General features: G+C 34.5%; 3 protein-coding genes across 12 annotated transcripts; 1 reads left to right on the top strand and 2 right to left on the bottom strand.

Moving 5' to 3' along the window:
* The first annotated feature begins 1134 nt into the window (after nt 1-1134).
* LOC140825082 (serine/arginine-rich splicing factor RSZ22A-like) lies at nt 1135-8934 on the top strand. Of its 7 annotated transcripts, XR_012116577.1 has the most exons (8): nt 1135-1255; nt 1615-1718; nt 2359-2447; nt 2566-2779; nt 2872-2982; nt 3743-4995; nt 6405-6504; nt 7032-7242. XR_012116577.1 is itself a non-coding variant. In XM_073186606.1 (6 exons), the coding sequence occupies exons 2-6, from the start codon at nt 1630-1632 to the stop codon at nt 8779-8781; spliced, it is 540 nt and encodes a 179-aa protein (XP_073042707.1). In that variant the 5' UTR covers nt 1135-1255; nt 1615-1629; the 3' UTR covers nt 8782-8934. The 7 variants fall into 7 exon arrangements, 4 of the variants coding, with proteins under 4 accessions (XP_073042707.1, XP_073042703.1, XP_073042706.1 ...); XR_012116578.1 differs by lacking the exons at nt 6405-6504; nt 7032-7242 and having other exon boundaries at nt 3743-3919; nt 4086-4983; XR_012116579.1 differs by lacking the exons at nt 6405-6504; nt 7032-7242 and having other exon boundaries at nt 3743-4294; nt 4368-4917.
* Nucleotides 8935-9509: 575 nt separating this feature from the next.
* LOC140825079 (UDP-galactose/UDP-glucose transporter 7) lies at nt 9510-13271 on the bottom strand. 4 transcript variants are annotated; one of them, XM_073186597.1, is made up of 8 exons: nt 12994-13260; nt 12741-12902; nt 12154-12259; nt 11802-12047; nt 11277-11387; nt 10985-11143; nt 9944-10087; nt 9510-9843 (listed from the first exon to the last, which is right to left on the bottom strand). In XM_073186597.1, the coding sequence occupies exons 2-8, from the start codon at nt 12770-12772 to the stop codon at nt 9676-9678; spliced, it is 966 nt and encodes a 321-aa protein (XP_073042698.1). In that variant the 5' UTR covers nt 12773-12902; nt 12994-13260; the 3' UTR covers nt 9510-9675. The 4 variants fall into 4 exon arrangements, with proteins under 4 accessions (XP_073042698.1, XP_073042700.1, XP_073042699.1 ...); XM_073186599.1 differs by lacking the exon at nt 11277-11387 and having other exon boundaries at nt 12994-13271; XM_073186598.1 differs by lacking the exon at nt 12994-13260 and having other exon boundaries at nt 12350-12902.
* Nucleotides 13272-16357: 3086 nt separating this feature from the next.
* Nucleotides 16358-23964, bottom strand: LOC140825078 (ubiquitin carboxyl-terminal hydrolase 18-like). The gene is made up of 12 exons (XM_073186596.1): nt 23696-23964; nt 22798-22966; nt 22627-22715; nt 22452-22537; nt 22167-22329; nt 21885-22008; nt 21297-21454; nt 19721-19805; nt 19351-19563; nt 18593-18654; nt 18030-18235; nt 16358-17536 (listed from the first exon to the last, which is right to left on the bottom strand). Exons 1-12 carry the CDS (start codon nt 23803-23805, stop codon nt 16761-16763), a joined length of 2241 nt encoding a protein of 746 aa, XP_073042697.1. The 5' UTR covers nt 23806-23964; the 3' UTR covers nt 16358-16760.

The raw sequence follows: 23964 nt of genomic DNA, 5'->3' as shown, positions 1-23964 counted from the left end.
CTCTTAATTTAGAGATTTACTTATTTTGATGCGCGGGATACATCGCTATATCTAGTCAGATAGACGTCGGATACGTGATTAGCATGTGAAAATAAGTAACGATAAAATAAAAAATTATTTATGAATTCTACATTTCTTGTTTTCAATTTTATATAAAATAATAAAATAAAGATGGAGACTCTCCAGTGTAACATACACTCACCCCAAATAGGGTATTTAGTTTTTAAAATTTGGTCAAATAATTGAAGCTTCAAGTATGACATTGGTGTGTGTTAAGGTATGCTATTTTGTATATTATTTTATCTGTATTTAAAATTATTAATTTGAATATGTATTTAATTATATTATTAATAATATTTTATTTACACAATGTCAGAATTTTAGTTCGAGCCAAACTTGAGAAAAATAGTTCTTTTTATTTGTTTGCATCCAATGTCTAATTAAAAATATTTTTATACTCTTTCAATTTAAATTAATATATGGAAGATAAATATACAAAGTTTTGTTTAATATAATAACTTTCATTTTATTTGTTTTAAAAAATATTTGATTAGAGTGTTGATGTAACAATGTAAAATACTGATGTGATACCAGAAAATGATATAAAACTTGTTATTTGTTCGATTTTACGTCAACAGTCGGATCAATATAGTGATAAGCTAAAAATTAAGCCACTAATTAAAATCAAAGTTCGACGAGTTAGTCGACAAAACGAGGAGGGAAAGCTAATTTTCCGATATTATTATGTGTCCAAATGTACTCAAATTGAAATAAACATGGGAGTATTTAGAATAAGATGGATCATTATAAATATGTAAAGACAATAACGGATATATAAATAATTTTCAGGGATAAATTTGAAGAAAGTTATATAAATATGGAAATTCCGGTAAAGATTATATATATTGGAATGAAATTTAGTTAAACCAACTAATGTAATAGTATTGCCATTTTTTTTTATTTTTATAAAATATTCAAAGTATAAAAATCATAAATCGATAAAAATAGATTCAAAATGATTTTATTTATATTTTGTTTATCCACCTTCGTGGGCCTGGTTTTTATAGATTGCTGGAGGCCCAAAAGTATATACGAAAAGGGAATTAGTATGTCCAGAATCGAGGGAGGGCCTAAAATGGTATTTCTACATTGCACCTGCCTGTAGCGAATGAGATCCTTTATATAAGGTGCCCGCGAGGTTGTATTTCTCCCCAATTCGATTAGGGTTTCGGGTTCTACTCGACTTTTTTCTCTCGTAAGGTTCCGCTATTTCACGAATCGATATTGGGTTATCGTCGGATTTGTAGACGTGCTTTAAATTTTTTGAGTTGGCCCGTAGCCTTGGATAACTGTAGTCTCATACTGTCTTTTCCTAGGTTCACCATTGTTCCGTTCCACAGGGAATTCTTTCGATTTTTTCACCTATTTTTTGGAGTTTGGTAAATGATTACCCGGTTGTCTTTGAATTTTTTTTTCTGTTGAAAAAATTGCTTTCTCCGTCGTACAAATCAGCGATCGTGTTTGTGTATTCTTTATCAATGGTCTTCTTTTTCCCCCTTACAGTTATGTTCGTATCGTTTTGGTATCATTACATGTATTTTCTGTGTTGGTCAGGAACTTTGATCCAAGATGTCGAGGGTTTATATTGGAAATTTGGACCCGCGCGTATCTGAACGTGAGCTTGAGGACGAATTTCGTGTATTTGGAGTGATCAGGAGGTAACAATGTTTTCTCTAAATTCGTTTGTTTTACTTTAGTTGTGGTGTTTTGCTTGTTTTCGGTGGTTAACGGCTTATGATTTGCAGTTAAGAAACTTATAGGATGGTTTTTGAATGATGATTTGTAGTTGAGTGTTCTGATATTTGTTGCTGGATGATTACACTAGCGAGATACTTGTTACGATCATCTTTTCGTCATGGTGTCTGCTATGAATTGATGTTATTGCATATATCACTTGCATATGATTAGATGCAGATGCTGTCTTATCCTTTTTCATTTGAGGGTATGATTTCCTTTTCCATGTTCATTGAATGATCATGATACATATTTCGCCATAAAGTATTTAGGCATTGTGTTTATTTCTATGTTTGCATATGAATCAAATTATATCTCTATTTTGATAGAAAAATTGTAACAGATTCTTGGCAAACAAAGTTGGTTGTATATTTTAACCCTGCTATTTATGGCGAAAGAATTCCAGTGTATGATTTGACTTAGCTACAGATGGCCAGTATGTAATTCTACTCATGCTCAGACTCATGCATCACTTGTATGCATAATAACTTCTTTAAGAAGTGCCTTTATTTATTAATTGTCATTGGAAGAACTTGGTGTTAGGTATTTGATTTTTTTGTGCAGTGTGTGGGTTGCAAGGAGGCCTCCTGGCTATGCTTTCATTGATTTTGATGATCGAAGGGATGCCCAAGATGCCATCAGGGAGCTTGATGGTGAGATTGTCGTAGTTGTTTCTTCTAAAAGTAGAGAAGTTTTGCTGGTTTTCCTTTTTCCAAATTTCCAGCTGGGTTATTGTTCTGATCTGGCGAATAACATCTTGTTCCCGAATAGGTAAAAATGGTTGGAGAGTTGAGCTTTCACACAATTCAAAAGGTGGCGGTGGTGGCCGCGGCGGGGGTCGCGGTCGTTCTGGATCTGATTTGAAATGCTATGAGTGTGGCGAGCCTGGCCATTTTGCCCGTGAGTGCAGGATGCAAGGAGGTTCTGGAAGGCATAGGAGTCGTAGCCCTCCTAGGTATCGCCGGAGCCCAAGTTATGGTAAAAGGTACGATAGGGTGATTAATAACTGTTAAGAGTAAAGTCATTATGGCCACTATTAATTTTAAACCTAGTGTTTGCCTGTTGTTGCTGGGTCAGGAGTTACAGTCCCCGTGGTCGCACTTCTCGACGCCGCAGCTTGTCTCCCAGGGGTCGCAGCCTCAGCAAGTCTCCTTATCGTGGACGAGATGAGGTGCCATATGCCAATGGGTGAGATCCTAAGTTTTCCTAATGTGATATCTTCTCACATGCATCTCTTATCTTTAAGACTTGTGGATAATTTATAGATATAAATGCACCGATGATTTGTTATCATCTAAAAACCAGAGGATGGGCAAATAAAACATGGCTGTTTGTTGTGGTAGCATAGGTTTGATCGATCATCCAAAATTTGTATTAAACGATGTGCACCTTGTAATTCGAACCAAATATCAATTGATGAGATAGTATGCATCTGTTTGTTAGCATGCACGCACTTTATGTCCTTTGGTATTTCTTTACCGAAATAAGGTATATGCTTGCCAGTTGCTTTGACCTGCCGAAAAACTATATATTCACTGTTCCTTATGTTAATAACTTCTCTTGATGTTCCTGTTTAGTGCATTTCGATACACATACAAATGAAATGTGCATTATGTATGACGTGCACTAATGTTATCTTAGTAAACTGCAGGAAATTTTACAAAACATGTAGTCTTAAATACTATATTTCTGCTTTCCTTTTTCCTATATTTTTTCTTTCTTTCTTTTAAAATGCTCCCGGCTGAGAGGTGGTGTTTGTTTAAATTTTTGGTGTTTTTTTTTACTTTTTTGAGCAACCCGATATAAGAGTTGACGATTGTCATTGATGATTGTATTCTGGTTATTATATGGGCTTTGGTATTTTGAGTTTGTTATACATTTGACTTGTTTTTGTCACATTATTTAGATATTTATTTATTTGGGTATCATTGGATTATTATTTATGCAGAAATGGCATCAGGGAAAGGCGCAGGAGCAGGAGCAGGAGTTGAACTTTGATTAGATAATAGTACTTATATGTCTACGCAGGAATATCCGTTGTGTGTTAAGTGCTTGGATGTAAGGACTGTGTAAGTGGGGAGACGCCTACTCTTGGATTTGGTTGATTGTTTTTACTACTTCAGTAGTAAGTTTGTTGCTTTATCCGTTGTTGTCACCTTCCTTGTGAGCTTTAATTTTGGACCATTCTCAATTATCTTTTTAGCTCATGGATCAAAATCATTAGCTGCTGTCTACTTTTATAACTTCTCGTAGAATTTGCTAAAAATCTATGTTTTCTTTTTGTCATCGAGGTGTTTACGTGCATCTGCCCTTTCTTGAGGTTTCGACCTTCACTGCACTGCTGTGGGATCTTCAATTCGAAATATTGTTTATCCCAGCTTGCTACTTTCTAGATGCTTCTTTTGATTGCATGTCTGCGGCTGTGATGCTTCTCTCCTCAAATAGTTATGGTATTTGATTAGATTTAAGGATGAAGAGCGGCTTCACGCGCATCTCGAAGGTAATTAATTTATTAAATGGAAGTTGTGGTTTGACTTTCTACATTAACTATTCGTCGGAATTTCCATTTCAAGCGGGAGCTGTGGCTTTTCGGAGCGAATGTCTGCTTTATAGGAATCCATTTTTGAATTAATAAACAAAACTTTGGAACTTATCTCATGGAGTCAGTTGCTTAGAGCGACTATTAGCTGACTGCTCTTTTCCCCTTGTGGAAGTTTTCTATTGAAACAGGTGAAGTTGGGTCTGATGATGTTGGCATCAATGTTGGATATCACTTTTTCCCCAAGTTATTATGAAAAAATTATTCGTCTTAGCACCCCGTTGATCCTATGTTGTCTTCAAGTCTGGCTGCGTTGGCTAGAATGACACTAGATCCTTCATGCCTGTCCAAAGAGCCACAGAAGCTGAGAAGGAAGGCTCGTTAATATGTATTTTGTTTATTTGTGACAGTCCCTACCCCCATGTTTTTTCTTTGATTTTCTGCTGCTGATAATATGGTTTAGTTGGTAGAGAAAGAAAAGGACCGAACATCTGCTGAACGAAGTAATGAATTTTGTGCACCAATTTGTACCAAAGATCCTTGTTTTGAGTTGATGATTCTTGAAATGTCTCGTGTTAAGTGAATTATCTCCCCCATCAGCTCCGGTTTGCCTCAGGCCTTGTTTTCTCCGTTTTCCGGGCTTGGATCATCCTAGAAGGGTAGTCTTGTTTTTACTTAGAATATATTTAGCATGTTGGAGGGCGACTTTTCAAAATATAAAGTGAACCAGACCTGGAAATCTGAAGGTCCCTATGTATGTATTGGTTGTTTTTATGCAGTGTTTATATTCGTGGAGATACATGTATATTGATGCGTATGTATTGTTACTAATATATACGAGTTACCTCGACGGATTCTTTTTGATGAAATGAAAATATGGTGTGTGCTTTTATAAAGGAGAAGCCTATTTTGTCTCTCGGTTTGTATTTTAGTTTTTATTTTCCAAAATATTTCTAAAAAAATTGTTATTTCAAGATGTTCTTGACGGAACGGTACTCGTAGAGTACGAAATTAACTATTTGAATATTATAAATATTTTTGTCATAAAATGATTATAATATTTACTTCAAAAAATGATAATATTTATTTTAGGAAATGTTTAATTTGCATGCTTGTAAGGTTAAGTCGGAGTAGATTTTTGTAGTGATTGAGATATCGCGTTTACTACCGTGCGGCTGTTTTAAAGGATTGGCGTCTATCTACCAAATCGTGTATGCTTGCTACCTCGAGGAAAGTATGAAACACCAAATTAAAGTTACGAAAACGATTCTGGTTTTTAAGACAAGTTTGAAATGAATTATCATATTTATTTTTGTGATATTAGTTCAATAATTTTTAAATCCTAAGATCGAAAATTCTTCTCTAAAATTTTTTTATGTTCGAAAGTGATCATTAGATATGAGGTTAGACATACAAACATTTTGTGTAACTATGATATCTGGTATACATATGTATAATACACGATCAATTGATTCAAGGACGTTCAATTTTTATTGTTTCTGAGAAGGGATATAACAATATTGCTGCTGGCTAAGGTTTGTTTGGACTGCTAAACAGAGATGTTCAATAAGAAACATCTGGTAAGTAAATAAGCAAAAATCCACAAGCAAAGTAAAACTAAACTATAATTGAGTATCTTGAATTTTATACTAAGCAAAAAATAAATAAAAATAAAGCACCAACTTATGTATATCAGTGTTGGGCATAACCAAATTTGGGCTAAAATGGTTAATCTACATGCCTGGAAAATTAATCCGCGCACCCGCTGTTTCGAGTGGCATTTTTCAATTGTCGTCTCATACTGTATTTTCCTAAGTTCCCGATTGTTCCGTTCCACAGGGAATTCTTGCGATTTTTTCAACTAATTTTTTCGAGTTTGGTAAAGGATTACCCGGTTGTCTTCGAATGTTTTATGAAAATATTGCTTTCTCTGTCGTACAAATCAGAGATCGTGTTTGGGTAATCGTTATCAATGGTCTTCTTTTCCCCCCTTACAGTTATGTTCGTATCGTTTTGGTATCATTACATGTATTTTCTGTGTTGGTCAGGAACTTTGATCCAAGATGTCGAGGGTGATCCAAGATGTCGAGGGTTTATATTGGAAATTTGGACTCGCGCGTATCTGAACGTGAGCTTGAGGACGCATTTCGTGTATTTTGAGTGATCAGGAGGTAACACGTTTTCTCTAGAGTCGTTTGTTTTACTTTAGTTGTGGTGTTTTGCTTGTTTGGTTAACGGTTTATGATTTGCAGTTAAAGAAACTTATTGGATGGTTTTTGAATGATGATTTGTAGTTGAGTGTTCTGATATTTGTTGCCGGATGATTACACTATCGAAATACTTGTTACGATCAGCTTTTCAGTCATGATGTCTGCTATGAAATTTATGTTATTGCATATTTCACTTGCATATGATTAGATGTTGTCTTATCTTTTTCATTTGAGCCTTTGTCATTTGAGGGTATGATTTCCTTGTGTCTGAGTGCTGGCTCTTTTCCATGTTCATGAAAGATCATGATACATATTTCGCTATGAAGTATTTAGGCATTGTGGGTATTTCTATATTTGCATATGAATCAAATTATATTTCTACATAATAGAAAAATTATAACAGATTCTTGGCAAACAAAGTTGGTTGTATATTTTAACATGCTATTTATGACGAAAGAATTCCAATGTATAATTTGACTTAGCTACAGGTGGCCAGTATGGAATTCTCCTCATGCTCAGACTCATGCATGCACTTGCATGCACAATAACTTCTTTAAGGAGTGCCTTTATTTATGAATTGTCGCTGGAAGAACTTTGTGTTATGTATTTGAATTTCTTGTGAGGAGGCCTCCTGGCTATGCTTTCATTGATTTTGACGATCCAAGGGACGCCGAAGATGCCATTAGGGAGCTTGATGGTGAGATTGTAGTAGTTATTTCCTCAAAAAGTAGAGAAGTTTCGCTGGATTTCCATTTTCCGAATTTGCAGCTGGGTCTTATTACGATCTGGCGATTATCATGTTGTTCCTGAAAAGGTAAAAATGGTTGGAGAGTTGAGCTTTCACACAACTCAAAAGGCGGCGGCGGCGGTCGTGGACGTTCTGGATCTGATTTGAAATGCTATGAATGTGGAGAGCCTGACCATTTTGCTCATGAGTGCAGGATGCAAGGAGGTTCTGGAAGGCGTAGAAGTTGTAGCCCTCCTAGGTATCGCCGGAGCCCAAGTTATGGTAAAAGGTATGATAAGCAAGCCTTCCTAGGTATCGCCGAGCCCAAGTTATGGTAAAAGGTATGATAAGCAAAGTCGTTATGGCCACTATTAATTTTAAACCTAATGTTTGCCTGTTGTTGCTCGGTCAGGAGTTACAGTCCCCGTGGTCGCACTTCTAGATGTCGCAGCTTTTCACCCAGGGCTCGCAGCTTCAGCAAATCTCCTTATCGTGGACAAGACGAGGTGCCATATGCCAATGGGTGAGATTCTAAGTTCTTCTTGCTGTGATATCTTCTCGCACATCTCTTATCCTTAAGCTTTGTGGAGAATTTATAGACATAAATGGATTGATAAGTGGTTATCATTTTAAAACTTGAGGACGGGGAGAAAAAAAACATGGATGTTTGTTATGGTAACATAGTTTTGAGAGAACATCCAAAATTTGTATAAAATTATGTGCCTCTTGTAACTTGAACCAAGTGTCAATTGAGGAGATTTAATGCGTTTGTATGCAACACTTTAGGTCCTTTGATAGTTCTTTTACCTAAATAAGGTATATGTTTACATGCAGAAGCCATATGTTTGTTGTTGCTTATGTTAAGAACTTGTCTCGATATTTCTGTTATATTACATTTTGACTTCACGTACAAATGAATTGCGCATTATGTATGACATGCCCTAATGTTATCATAGGTTACATTTGGAGAGAGATATTTGAAATCCAAATATTTCAATTATAGTCTTATTGGGAACAAAAAAACATTAGATAAAATCTTAAATCAATATTTATTTGATGAACTTGAATCCACCCTAATTAATATGAAACACTATATGAACGTGGAAGTGATAAATTTGAAGTTTATAGTTTTGCTTCTGTAAAATTACAAAAACACTTTTGAAATCCGCCAGTCCAAATGCAATCTTAGTAAACTGCATGAAATTATACAAAAAAATTAGTCTTAATTACTATTTTCTGCTCTCTATTTTCCCATGTTTTCTCTTTAGCCTTTGAATGCTCCTGGCTGAGAGGTGGTGTGTGTTAACTTTTTTGAGCAACCCAGTATAAGAATTGATGATAGTCATTGATGCAGTGGTATTCCGGTTATTATATGTGCTTCATTATTCTGAGCGTGTTATACATTTTGATTTTTCGTGGTCAAGTTAGTTAGATATTTACTTATTTGGGTATCATTGGCTTATGATTTATGCAGAAATGGCATCAGGGAATGGCGCAGGAGCAGAAGTTGAACTTTGATTAGTTAATAGTACTTATATGTCTACGCAGGAGAATATTCATTGTGTGTTAAGTGCTTGGATGTAAGGAATGTGCAAGTGGGGAGACGCCTACTCTTGGATTTGATTGATTGTTTTTTCTACTTCGTTAGTAAGTTGGTGGCTTTATCCGTTGTCATTTTGATTTATCTTCAATATTTTCTTTTTTAAATTTGCATTGTGATTTTTCTCTAATTCTTATAACTATACTATGATATTATCTTTATTTTGATATAAGTCTAATTAATAAAAAAAAAAATTGGACAAGCACTGTGTGCGCTAAAATACTAGTATATCTTTATACATGAGTTTCATCTACAGTTTCTTTTGATGACATGAAAATACATGTATTGCTTATGTCAAAGAAAAGACTATTTTGTTCCAAAAATTTCTTTAGATAAACTATTATTTTCAAGTTACTCCCCATGGAACGGTACTCGATGTACACGGTAGATTTTTATAGTTAGTGAGGTCATCGTGATTACTGCGTGCAGCTAGCAAGCATCCACGATCAAATGATTCAAGGACATTCAAATTGTATTGGGTCTAATATAGGTCATAAAATTAGTGCTCCATTTCGTTAGTCCAAATTTTCAGACATGTTTGGGTCGCTAAACGGATATGTTCACCACCGATATTAAGAAACAAGTGTACGTAAATCGATGAGATACCCGGCAATCATCCACCGGAAAAGTAAGACAACATTGATCATTTGATTTTTATATTTGAAATTCATGCAAAAAATAAGTCACCAACTTGTATTATGGTTGATGAGAATATTACAGTTTAAAAACTCAACCGATTCATGAATAGAAAATCTGAAATCCCCATCAAGAACATGTAAAAAAAACAACCTTGAATGTGTGAATCTCATTTTTTATGCATTTCCAAGTCTGCCATCAACTTAGGCAACTTGCTTCTCTTCTTCTGCTGATATTTTGCACAAGAATACCAAACACCACCGGCTGTGTTAATTACAAGCCCCGTCACATTTAAAGCATGTACTTGCACTCCCCCTAGCAAGACAAAGCCGAGTGTCTGACCAAAAACCAAAATGTGAGCAACTTAATAAATTGGCTGGATTTGAATGGATGGGAGGAACACGAATTAAAAAGACGTTTAAAAGTTGCCAACTTACTGTTGAACCCACGCCCTTGAGGACGCCAACAATCGTAGTCGTTAAAGCAGAGTTGACAATGGTACACAAGAACATGGTGTAATTCAGAACTATACTCATCACCAGGGAAAGAAGAAGAATGACAAAAAACGATAGTGAAGTGCTCTGCAATTCACCGGAAAAATTATGGCTCTTCATTAAGTAATTTCGGTGTACACAATAAAAATAACAGGAAAAATCTCATTCCATCTGCAATCGAGTATAAAAATAAGCTCAAGTTCCTACACACATTATTACAAGATGCTAGCAAACACAGCAAAAAGACCCTTCAGTCTAAATAATAATTTAAGCGAGGGACAATGATCCAAGAATTTCCATATATGCTAAACATAGAATACGAAATGGGATGACACAAACCGAAGGAAGCAATTACTTAAAATTTCGATCTTTTCGAAACTGAGAACCACTCAATACCTGTTAAAGAAAAATTTGTGTACTCCTACTCCTATCACTTGATACGTACGCTAAACATAGAATACGTGGGATGACAGAAACCGAACGAAGAAATTACTGAAAATTTCAAATTTTCAAAACTGATAACCACTCAAGACCTGTTAAAGAAAAATTTATGTACTCTTGGTCCCATCACTTGATACATATTTCTCTGATTAAGTTTCAATGTCGGTGATACAAAACCAAACTATTCCGTTGCCTTAACTTATTGATCTCCTTGTGTTGGAAATTAGCTAAAAAAAATACCAATAAAACTGATCTCAATGACAAGATTTAGAGCTTCGAGAACAAGTTCAACACCAGAAAATGCAGTCAAATGATGACCAAGAAACAAGTTGTGTGAGAGAGGTTACTGATCAAGCTTTGATGACACCAAGTTAATTATTTTGTCACTTCCGTGATTTTCATCGTTTCTTTGAAACAAATTAGATCTGCCTTATCACTAAAGTTATCTTATTTTTAAATCATCCAGCATTGCTGTCTCTAGCCCTTAAGCATCAGCAACCAAAAAAAATTTCTAAATGTATGAATATGAATCTAAATCCTGACCTTGGCAAAAAGTATCGACATGGAATTTGGAAATTCTCCAGTAGTTATGATGAGGAATAGCAGAAAAGGTAACGATAAAATACTGTTATAAAACATGATTTCAACTGAGGAAAGCCCATCCTCTGCACCTGATTTCTCCACTAATACAAGGTACATGGTCTGTATATAGGCAAAAAAAAAAAAAGAAGTGTTATGCTGATAAAGATACAATAACAACGTATACAAAAATCTCAACGAAAAGAGTCGGTTAATTCTACTCTAATATTTGGGAAACATAATGGCAAAAGAGCACCTGGAAAAAAACAGAAATAAATGCCATTGAATATCCAAAAATATCAAACGAAAAATCACCAAGTGCTGCTATAAGAACGCCAACAGCAGTTAAAAGAACAGACAGAGTGACCTGAAATTCAAGGGGAACATACAGTGAATTAGAGAAACTTCATGAAAACTCAGATGCGAGATTTTATCTATGTTGAAAACAATTACGATATTAAAAAATTAATAATAAGAAAGTAAAGACAACATTTTCATATCTGACCATCATTTTTATGCAAATACCGTAGGTGGACTCCAAAAACTATTTTCTCCTTTGATGAAACTACAAGCTTACACAAAGGCCATTTATTCGTAAAAATGAATTTGAAATGCCATAGAGCTGCGCTTAATATACAACGTAATACAAAGAACATGTGGTGCCAACATCCAGCAATTATCACAGCAAATAACACCATATTTGATATCCTCCTCTTTTTTTTTGCATAAAACAGAATAATTGAAAGGCTCTGACAACAAGACTTCAATAGAAAATAAAAACCTGAGTTGTAGGGTTCCCCTTTCCAGTAAAGAATCCAGCTACAAGTACAGCAAGTGGTGTTAATCTTTTGATGGCAATGTACATTGGAATATTTACTCCTTTCAAGCTTGCTAAAGCGAAGGCCACATTAGCATTGTAGAATAAGGAAACTGGTACAAGTTTTTTGGCCGTTTCTACATTCAATTCTTTGACATTTGTATATCCCATAACTCTACCAATCCGTATGAGCAAAGTTGTCACCAATTGCTACAGCATCTCAAATTAATATAAAGAAATGCTGAGTAAAGACCCACAAAAGAAAACAAGGTTAGAAGTAAAAGAATGCATTTTCACGCATATGATTTATGTGTACCTGGAGTGTAAGAAGAGTCATTGAATGTGCATACTTCATAAGCACTGCTTTATTGATAAAAACCATCGCCATCGAGGCAAATCCATATGATACGGCAGCAAACAAACTGCATCAACCATAATTTAATCACAATAACATAGTCCCAAAATGCTTCAATATTATAATTTTTTAGCATTAGTGTCAGCCCTGAACGGACCTGATAATCACTCTTTTTTAATGGTCTTTTCCATAAATATTTCCAATACCAAACATCAAGATACAGAAACTTTCGAACACCATTTAAATGCGGACTCTAATTCTAAATTATTCCAAGAATCATAACAAATGAACCAGACAAAGAGAGATGTAAATAGAATTTTTAAATTGAAAGCTCTCAATGTAATAACTTCAATAATAACGTTCAAGATTCAAACAGTACGAATGCACACAGAATAGTAAAAAATGTTTGTTCAAAGTTCATAACTGGAAAGCATAGATAACAGAACTTATCCAAAAGGAATGGAGAATTTAAGTCAACCTGTCAGAGAAAAACTACTGCTTTCTTTCTGTAATTTCAGACTAACATTAAATGAACCTGAAAAACTGACCTCAAGTACGGACTCGACTCCGTATTATCCATGTATAGACCCACAAATAGATACCCCTTTTCGATAACAACAAAGAATCTGAAAACCCCCAGCCGTAGATTGAGTTCAGTTACTTCATAAAATCCAGTTATGGTCCGTGAGCAGAAAGAGGAAGAAAACCACCTGCGATTGAAAAACAGGTCAAGATTCTGAAACCTTAAGCAGAGGAATTGAGAAAAATCGAAAATGAAATCAAGGAAAACACAGAACTCACCCGAAAATGAATCAAGAAACGATTTCTGAAATAATTCTCAATGAAAACGAAAGAACATGAAATGGGTCGGTCCAAATTTCATTAAAAATTCTTGGTGACAACAAAAAATACAAAATGGGTCGGTCCAATTATTCTCGGATCAACAAACAAATTTTTTTTGATGGGTTAATTTAATGAAAACGAATCCTTGTTTGTCCGGGAGATGGGCAACGGCCGAAGGGCGAGGAGGGCAAAAGTAATTAAAAAATGCAGATAAAAAGTCCATGCATGTGGCAAGTAAAATAGGTGAAAAACTGTAAAAGCAAGCACCAACTTTGCTGTATGATCATATGATAGAACATTATAACTTACCTAAATCTGCGCGGCTGTACACACAACTATAAGTAGTTCATGTTCATCATTCCACAATTATTATACATATGATCATGAATTCATGATGGTAAATATTAAATCCATTTATTTTCCATATCCGTTGCTCCTATAAATGATAATTATCGGCGTTAGTAATTGCATATGTTTCAACTGTAATTTGAGTGTTGTAGTTTGATCTCTGTGTGCAATGATTTGTATGGTCGGAGGGAAAATAGGAGTGGAAATAATAAAAAATGTATTATCATTGTTTTTCCAATTGTTTTTCAAAAATTTATTTAACTCGCTTTCGCACTCATATTTATAAAAATTATTTTCCATAAATTTTTTGTTATTTGCGACAAATTAGTTACATGTCACCAACCAACTCGTCTCTATATTCTAAAATTTAATTAATGAGACAATTTTATGATATAATAAAGCATATGAGATGAAAAAATACATTATTTAAATATATTTAAAGATAATTTATATTTATATATATATATATATATATATATATATATATATATATAAATATATATATATATATATATATATATATTATATATATATATATATATATATATATATATATATATAACAATGAAGAGGTATTCAAATATAACCAAAAGTTTCCCCATCAATTTTGGAAGGTAAACAAATCGGTGATATTTTGAACTTTGGCAACCACATCTCATCAAACATCCATTAGCTGTTACAGAATTTTACACACTCTGAACCTATATATACATCCTACACATACAAACATCTACCACAAAATCAAACAAAGTTGAAAAATTCACTCAAATTTCAACTAAAAAAGTGCATATTAATGGCATACTTCAATTACCATTTTCTTGTGTCTCTGATCTTGACAATGTCATTCACCAAGCCCCACACCAGTCAAGCATCACGCAACCTGTTAAAACTAAAGCCCAAAGCCCCCCCCCATTTGTGTTTTATTTAGCGACGGTTTTTAGCCGACGGTTTTTTGATACCGACGCTAATTTTGCGACGGTTTTAGAATAAAAAACAACCGTCGCCGATGTGATGGCAACAGTTTTTATTAAAAACCGTCGCATATATTAGCGACGGTTATTTGCTAAAACCGTCGCTAAATTTAGTAAAATTCTTTGAGATTTTTGATGCAAACATAGATTTCATTTTAATAGAGTTAAATACTCGTTCAATGAGTTATCGTGAAACTCTTTATCTTAGTAGAGCTTTAGATCCTAAAAAGTCATTTGACTCATTTAACAGTGATGATATTTGCAAGCTGCGAAGAAGTTTTATCCTGGAGATTTCACAGATCAAGAATGTTGTTTTGAAGTATGCATTGTACATTTATAAACTCGATATGATGAGAATTTAAAGGTTTTCTACACTTGTTGAGTGTCAGCACTTGACCGAGAGTGGACGGTCAGTGGTTTATGTTTGTGACTAGATGATTTCAGCTGTTTTGGACATTGTCTGTGTCTACTTCTCTATTGCTTTGATTGCATGCTATTGTGTGAGTTTTGTTGCTGACATGTGATTATACATATTGTATCATTATTATCATAAATATCGTTATAAATTCAAATTATTGTGTTAAAGAAGATTTATTGATGCCTTGAGCTTGAAAAATGCTTGGACAGCAAAAATTTGTCATATACTTAGATCTCATTTTTTGTAGAAACTGGGGCAAGAATTTAACTCCAACTTATAAAAAAAAAAAAAGATTAAATTTGATACCGTGTAATTTGTATTGTATTTCGCCTCTTGCGATACTATCTTGTTTGATAATGGTTACTGATTGAAAGTTTTTTTTTTTATCCATAAATTTTAAAAGAAAACCTTTTTTCATTATTATCGATATTCAAATTGTTTTTAAAAAAAGTATTACTCGGTAAGCTTTCTTTTCTAGGTTATGAATTTTTCATGTGTAGACCACTTGAAAACATACGTGCATCTGCACGGATGTATTTAGTGGGCCAGCTTTCATTTCACGACTATTAATAGCAATGTAAATGAATCAAACCATTTGCGAGCTATTCGAAACTCGGTTCAATAAAAATCCCGTTTGAATTTGTTTGTTAATTATATCAAGTCAAGCTCAAGCTTGATTTTGAGCTCGGAAAATTAATCAAACCAAGCTCAAGCCTATCGGCTCGTGAGCTCGCAAACATATTTGATAATAGGCTCGCGAGCTCGAGCTCGGCTCGTTTAGATGACTCGTAAGCTTTAGTTTGACTCATTTGTTGAGCTGACAAATATTAGTACTAATGTCAATGGAAGGAATTGAATACAAGAAAAATAAAAAATTTAGTACTAATGTTATTATAAACTTTGCAGGATACTTGACTAGTTGTTACTGGAGATGATTTTGTAATTCCTGATTTTAACGGATTCTTTGACGTCCTACCTATTTTCTCACCAGACTTAGTTGAAGTATTAAAGAGGTGAAATTATTTCATTGTTATTTTATGGTGATATCATTGTATGATGATTTATGAATATTCTAGATGTATTATTTTGGAATGTTCAATAATATATTGATTTATGTTTTTTAGCTCTTATTTATGTCTTTTTGGTTATTTATGAATGAATTTACATTTTTATGTCTGATTTAAAATTATTTTATAGATATATTTAATTTTTAACAAGCTCGAATCAAGCTCAATTTAATGTTTTACGAGTTCGAAAACGAGCCGAGATCAAGCCAAGCTTGTTAAACATGTTAAACGAACTATTAATGAATCAAGCTCGAGTCTGACTTAATTAACATGTTAAACGAGCTTTTAACGAGCCGAGCTCGAGCTTTTCCCGAGCTTGGTAATTTCAAGACAAACCAAGCTCGAGCCTGATAATAAAAACTCGAATCGAGCTCGAGCTCAAGCCTCAAACAATCTTAAACGAACCAAACTCAAACATGATACAGTTTGATATGGTTTGGATCGTTTACACCTAGCTACTAATAAGTTAAGAATTGGGTCTTGCAGGGAGTCATAAAGTTCCAGCACCCGAGAATGAATTAAACGCATCCATTGCATTTCATTGGAATACAAGAACATCCAAGATTTCTGGAAAATATCGAAACCGTGGAGAAAAATTCCCTGGCATCCATTTGTGAGGATGGGATCATTGAATGATATCAACACGTAAAAATACAACTTTAAATCTATCACCAATTACCAACCAATTATTTCTAATGACTTCAAGACGCAAATCTACTACATCTAACGAAAATGACTGCCTATCCGACCGTGTTAAAATCTTTCACATAACCCCCAAGACAATTTCCGACCAATTGCTCATACTTGAATTTGAGACCATATGTGCATCATCCGTAGACACCCTTTCAAGTAATTTATCCTAAAAAAGCGTTTAAAGATACTATGGTATCCAAGGGCTTCACCAATGATCGAGTTTCACCTTCATAGCTGGAATATTTCCTCCTTGCTAATGTTACTTTTGATTCCCTCGCCATATGCAGCTTGCTCACAACAATCGCCATTTTCAAGAACCTTAGGTGCATCAGATTTTGCAGAGACTTTTCCATTCACATGTGCTGAAGTTGGCATTTGCTCATTATTCAAGAAGCAACCATTCTGAAATGACAAGCTAGTACATTTATTTCGTGGATGTTTATCAAGAAAACCAGGAGCAAAAAGTGGCTTCAACTTTGCTCCAGAACTTTCTCCATTTGATTTCTTAACTGCATCTGAACTATCATCATAAGGGAAGACTGTAACATTTCCACACTTGCCATTATCAGCAAGTACTGTGGAACTGGACGAATTCTCTTCTACTAGAGCCTCACCATTGGCGAGAGCCTTGAAAGAAACACCTTGTGTATCAACATTCTCCAAGATGTAGTTTGTAGCTGCAGACGGACTTCCACTTGACATTTTAAATATACCTTCTTTGGTATTTTTTTCACCGCGCCAAGCTTCACTTTCAACATCAGTGAAGGGGGAGAGATTTCGAGATTTGCTAACATCTGTTAGTGGGGAACAGTTATTGGTCAACGAAGTAGTTGAAGAGACTGGTGGAATAGAATGCTCTGCAGAAAAAGCGACTTCATCAAGTGTCGGGGATACTTCTCTGCTCTTGTTAAGATCAACATCCATGGCTACATGAAAACATTCTTCAGAAGAGAGGGATTTTATGTCTTCTCTTGCACGTTCTGCATCATTGACCAACGGTGATTCTTCATGAAAGTGATAATTTATGTAAAATATTTACATTTAAATATAATCAATTCAAATTAAAACATGTAACAATTTCAAATTGCAGTTGAACCTTCATTAATTTTTATAATTACGATATGACCAATATTTGAATATAAATCAAATTAGTTATAAAAGTATTGTATAAGAAGGTAACATGTGCGTCGATGCACTGATATATTAATAAATCTAAGCATTTTCTCATCAAAATTTTCCATATTTTTGTTAATTATCTATCTCAGATATGATAAATAACTTTTCAATTTATTATACATTATTTTAGATGTAAAATATCATAACTAAATCAAATATTCGAGAAACTAATTATTTTTTAAAAAAATATTATTTATATGTAACATACAATAGCAAATAGATCGTATTATATGCACGGTGTTGCTACTTTGTATAATTCACTCTTCATTTAATTTATTAAGAAGGAAATTTCAAAATAGAAGTCTTCTGAAACAATAATACCTTCATGATTTTTTGAGACCTCTGATCTTGAACAATTAGAAGACAACTGCTCAGAATCGACTGGGACTGGACTATCAAGCAATTCTGCAGCAGAACATTCAGCAGGTTGGTTCAGAGAAAGATCTAATTCTTGTAATTTCATGTCTTCGTTTTCTTCTTTTCCTAAAGATTCGTCAGGAAGTAAGCACGACGGACGAGCACAAATCCTGTCAAAAATTAACACATAACAAACATCATTATACACCAATCGTAATTGTGATTCTAAAAGACGTGAGAGGTTGATCAGCATTAGTCTCACAGCATCAGATAATATGAACAGAAGATAAACTCAAAGCATGTTTAACCTATACAATCTTTTGGCTATTGTTTTATCAAAAAGCCTGTCGTGATGGATAAATAATTGGTGAAACAGAAAAAGACAAGAAGTATATCGAGAGCTTTTAGGGGTTTTCCATAATTAGATTATAAATACGATAATAGTAAAGCCTCTGAGATTGAAAATATTGCATTAATACAAATCTATAGGGTAACTTAAATCTCGTGCATTAAACGAGAGGACTGACCTGCTATATAAGAGCATATAAGCTCCTTGTGAAAGCACCTCATCCAAATCAGCGTTAGCAACCTAATAAAAGATAACATTAGCTTAAAACTGTTATGAGAGTGCAGTGCGTACTGATTTGAATGAAGTATGACATATTCATGAATTTCAATCCTTTCTGTATGAATCATGGTCGAAGCTTCTAACAGTAAATTTAGCTCCCAAACAATTTCTCTCTTAAACTCCATGATTCGATAAAGTAAGCAAAAAAATGAAGATGAAATTAGAAGGAGGAGGAAAGACTCTTTTAAGCAAAGCTCGGTAGTGGAATCAATCGACATCCTTTCAAGAATACACCACAAAAGGAAAAGAAAGAGACACATTTACATAAAATATCTTAGCGGTGTTGGTTTCCCAAACAATGCACTCCACTGAAACTATTCAACTTTAGTGCTCTATCAAGAGCTAACAAGATCAAATGCCATCCGTTGTTTCAAGAAGACAAGGTGCCTCATTTGAAGATATCTCGATGTACATGAATCATGTGATATGTGTCTGAGATATAATTTTCCTGATAATAACTTTAACCCATTCCATGACTAAGAACAATAAGCTTAAACAAAGACCGGTTACAAGTCAAAGATGCATGAGACAGGTTACCTTAGGTTGCAAATAACACCGTGCAATTTGGAAATAGTTGATTTAAAAAACAAAGAGTAGTCTATGGAAAAATAATCATAAGTGCGTGTATTTAAACATAATAAGTTCCTACTTTGTTACCTTACAATCATCAACCATGTACCAGTTACCACGAAAGTCTTTAATGTAGCAGATGTAGTGGCCAAAATATGATGCATTCAGCATGTCCACATGTACAATAACTGCATAGAGCTTGTAAACATCATTTCCATCTGCCAACTCACCCATGTAAGGGATGAGATCTAGTGTCTCCGGGAAAGTCACCCTCTTATTAAGTTTCCCAAATCTACCACTCTGCAGGAACATGGGGAAAAAATTTCAAAATAAGCTTCCATAAACGTTGAATGAATCCACCCTCTAACTGGTCTTCCCCACATTAAGGTAAAAGAGGAAAATGAGTCGAGAGTTAAAAATGGTGAAGTGCATCAGAATAAGAAAAAAAATGGCAGACCTGAAACCTCTTCAAGGCAATTGTAAGGATGTTTGGGGCACGACTGATTGTTAGGCGTTTCCATGCCATAACATAATCATTGCAGCTGAAGGGACAACACACGCTAATTGGTCAAATGCAGCATATGAGTCTATTACACATCAAAGAATACATTTTGGGATCATATTTGACAGGATTGAGATAACAACACATCTTTTTATATTATTGGATTATTATTTAAATTTAGGAAAACTTCCTGCTATATTACCACAACATATTCTCCATTGTAGAAAGAGATGGAATTTTAATTTGAATAGAGAAAATGATACGAGTTTTAGCACTCTGGGCATTGTGTCGTGAATGCAGGTCTTTATGATCGAACAAAATAAATCTCAAGTTACGTCTCATTACTCGATTTATACTATTTTAAAATTTAACATGGGACTAAGCAAGAATAAATACACACACACACACACATATATATGGTTTTCTGTCCCACGTGCTGTCTAAAAATAAATAATGGAATGACTGGAGGTGCTGTTCTCATAAATAGCAATCATACCATACCCAGAAATATGCTCTTAGTTATTTTATTGTATGTGTACAGTAACCATGCGGGATGACCGTATGGAAAAAAAAAATCCATGCTTCTATCTACCTAACTGTACGCATATATATATATGGTTTTCTGTGCCATGTGCTGCCTAAAAATAAATCATGGAAAAAACGTGATTGGATGGGCTGTTCTCATAAATAGCAACCATACCCAGAAATATGCTCTTAGTTATTTTATTGTATGTGTACAGTAACCATGCGGTATGACAGCATGAAGAAAAAAATCCATGCTTCTATCTACCTAACTGTCGCATTGCAGTTCCAAACAGACAATGAATCTTCTATCCATCTGTCTGATTTTACATTTCTGTGAGCATACGCATTATGAATCTATGATTATATTTAGCTGCTGAATATATCTGTCCAACCCGCTCTCTGTTTCTATGATTTTAACTACAACATTGTGCAAAATTTTATCAATTTAGTTTCTGTGCTTCAAGTCGAAGTTTTCAGTTCAAAGAAATCAAATAATATATTCCATAATCATATTAAGATTAGAATGTACTTTTTAAATGATTTGATAATGATTTAGGTTTAGTTAATATTTTCTACTCCATTTACCCACATTTTCTTCAGCGTACATAAAGAGAAAATAAATGTAATCTAAACAAAAGAGACTAAGAGAGATTAATAGAGGTTCATCTCTGTAGGTATTCTGTCTTACATGTAAGTTATCATGATCAACCACATATATGTTGTTGCATGCTATCTTCACTCTATTTCAAATGAAGGATAGGCTTGACAAAACATTTATGTAACAAAATCAGTTTTAAAAAGGGAAAAAGCATAACTCACTTCCGACAGGTAATTCTACTTTGTTATTAAGTGGTTATATTATCATTGTGAGGAATTCCTATAAATGCTTCTCACAAGTTTATCAGGCAAGCTGCATTAAGGTGAATTCAACCTAATTTTTAGCCCTAAGGACTAACTTTATGGAATACAAATGAATGAAAAAAGTTCCAGAATATAGGAAGATTACCCATCGCATTTATACATATTCTCCCCATGAAGCCATTCTTTGGCGGTGAACTGATCCAAACATTCCTCCAAAGATCCAGCATCCCCATGTATTTCAACAGTTAAATCCATCATATTCTCAAACTGATTTGAAATGTTATTGCATTTTGTGCATATAACCTGAAAGCAGGGGAAAATAATAAAAAATATATATATAAATATATATATACATACGAATGATTTAATGAACTTCATAAAATTCAAGACAAAAAAGAAGTGAACTCCGATTTCTTTACTTCTCAGCTAAAACAAATGAAATTTATCCAATTAATTGCAGCATGTTGACAATCACGTTACGTGATAGCTCACATGTCAAACATTCATGATCCTCATGATGAGAGCATCAGGGAAGCATAGAAGTTTCGACAGGATATTTGAGCCATGAAGTCCAACACGCAAACTAAAAATTAGGCAGACAGCAGTTCCAACTTAAGGATCTTTAATCATCTCAGTAAATTGCAAGGTCACCTCTACCAACGTAGCAGACATGAAATTAAAGAATAAGGAAATAAATAGCAGTAAAAGCTTAAAAGTCATCGAGTCAAGCTACCTGAGATTGAAGACGGCCACCAAATATATGTTGAATAAGAGTCGTCTCCTGATAGCTAGGATGAATAACCTTTTCACCACCAAATTCATCAAGGCAGACTGATTGCATTGTGTCGATGGCAAACCTACATATAAATAAAATTGGTCATAAAAAAGAAGCATTTGTAAACAATTAATCATCAATATAGAAAAATGAAAGTGAGGTTCATTCTGCAGCCCAGTAAAAACATAGAATGATCAAGGAATGTCGAATATCACAGATAAGGAACCCAGAAAGAAGGACCTCATGAATTCGTGAGCATCCTCCTGTTTCCCGTATCCAAGATTGCCACCAATATTAGGCAATCTCGAGAGGATATTAATAGGAGAAAATGCATTAGGACTTCGGCTAGTCCTTTCTACATGAGTTTGAAGTTCACAAGTGAAGCACCAATCAGCCCTTTGACCTGGTAAATGTTATAGGACGGACATTAAAAAAAAGGAATCTTCAAATAACATACAAATGAAATAAGTGCGAGATATTTAAAGAACATAATGAGATGTACATGGTTTTAATCAATCAACTTACATTCGGCTCTGTGGCCTTTCTCCAGCAGGTAAGATACAAGGGGACGGGTGTAACCAAGACATTGGAGAACCACATTAGCAAAGCAGCTGCATAGGGGCAAAAGGAAACAAAAGGATTGATAGATGGGAAGTTGGCACAGAACTATAGCATAAAAGGAAATTTTCACTAAACTTACCTGTTTCCACAGTTTAGAAGTCCACAAGGAGGATAACCAGGACTGTTCCAATTGAAGAGTTCCACAAATTCCTCGTACGGAAAAAGTATCTGAAACCATAAATGAAGCACAGTTCCAACAAATAACAGTAAAAAATCATGTAAGCAACCTGAAATACAGATAGATGTTTACTTTCTTTTCTTTCAGAACATTGAAGCTTCCGCCTAAAGTAAGTACTGATGATTTCCTTCCCCTCAATGCAGATGTAGATTGCATAAAATTAACTTTAGAAAAAAATTGCAGGTCCTTGCATTTTGTCTTGTGCTCTGAATTCCAGTGAGATCTTTGGCAAGCTTCAGAGCTAAAAGTTCACAGGTATAGAAAAATGAGATATGCAGCTATGGCAGTGAAAAATGAGATATGCAGCTAAGGCAGTGAAATGGTTGGAAGAACAGGTCAAAATTTTGGATAACTGCTAAGAATATACATGTGATATCCATCAACTCCCTCAATTACCCTTAACAGCAAACAGTAGCAGTTATTTTCTTGTCAGTAAGACACGGTCCAGACTCCAGAAGTAAGAAATAGTGGTCGTCACATAATTCTTTATATTTAGAGAGACAAAGATTCCGGAAAAACAGTTAGCGTTCACATTCTGTCTATTAACTAGTAAAACGGGATTTAAACGAGACTGAGTTCAAGCATAGGGCATTTAGCTAAATAAAGTACTACATTTCAACAAATAAATAAATAAGTAGAAAACCTAATAACCCACTGCACAAACACATGCACATAATTCCATTCCAATTCCAAGACAGTAGTGCATAACTTGCTGAACAAAATTAGACCCTCAAAACCCATACCATAATGACCACAAATTAAATAAGAAAAATATGTACCACTTCATTAAAATCAAGTAAAAAATATAATAACCCACTGCACAAATCCACGCACATAAATCCCATTCCAAAACAGTAATAAATAACATACCGGACAAAATTAAAACCTCAAAACCCATAATCAATACAATAGTGCCCCCTAAATTGTAAAGGAAAAATATATACCGCGTAAATTCGAACACGTAACATACCAGTACTTGACCATCTTGCAACGGGCGCACTGCTTCTTCGTCGAATTACCGCAAACAGCGCATGATTCAGCACTACTAGCGCCGCCGCTCCCACTGGGGGCCACCGCCATCTTTTTGGTAACCGACGTAGTAATCGGAGGCCGAAGAATCGAAATTGGAGTCTAACATAAAATATCTCGACGCAGTGTTCCGAATCAAATATAGCAATCCAAATATCAACAAAAATCCTGTTACCACGAATTGCAGAAACCCGTTGAGATCCACCGCCA

The sequence above is a fragment of the Primulina eburnea genome, chromosome 3 (genome assembly GCF_022965805.1).
Source record: "Primulina eburnea isolate SZY01 chromosome 3, ASM2296580v1, whole genome shotgun sequence".
NCBI lineage: Eukaryota > Viridiplantae > Streptophyta > Magnoliopsida > Lamiales > Gesneriaceae > Primulina > Primulina eburnea.
Note: the sequence above shows the minus strand (reverse complement) of the source record. Positions and strands in the feature narration are given on the sequence as shown.

Excerpts from the sequence above, each read along its gene's own strand:
- LOC140825079 (XM_073186597.1), bottom strand. The coding sequence starts at position 12,772 with ATGGATAATACGGAGTCGAGTCCGTACTTGAG. Across the intron at positions 12,048-12,153 it reads TGACTCTTCTTACACTCCAG|CAATTGGTGACAACTTTGCT; the intron begins GTACACATAAAT and ends GAGATGCTGTAG. Across the intron at positions 11,144-11,276 it reads TTATTTCTGTTTTTTTCCAG|ACCATGTACCTTGTATTAGT; the intron begins GTGCTCTTTTGC and ends GCCTATATACAG.
- LOC140825078 (XM_073186596.1), bottom strand. The coding sequence starts at position 23,805 with ATGGCGGTGGCCCCCAGTGGGAGCGGCGGCGCTAGTAGTGCTGAATCA. Across the intron at positions 22,009-22,166 it reads GATGCTCACGAATTCATGAG|GTTTGCCATCGACACAATGC; the intron begins GTCCTTCTTTCT and ends ATTTATATGTAG. Across the intron at positions 19,564-19,720 it reads TTGCCTTGAAGAGGTTTCAG|AGTGGTAGATTTGGGAAACT; the intron begins GTCTGCCATTTT and ends ATGTTCCTGCAG.
- LOC140825082 (XM_073186602.1), top strand. The coding sequence starts at position 1,630 with ATGTCGAGGGTTTATATTGGAAATTTGGACCCGCGCGTATCTGAACGT. Across the intron at positions 2,448-2,565 it reads TGCCATCAGGGAGCTTGATG|GTAAAAATGGTTGGAGAGTT; the intron begins GTGAGATTGTCG and ends GTTCCCGAATAG. Across the intron at positions 2,780-2,871 it reads AGCCCAAGTTATGGTAAAAG|GAGTTACAGTCCCCGTGGTC; the intron begins GTACGATAGGGT and ends TTGCTGGGTCAG.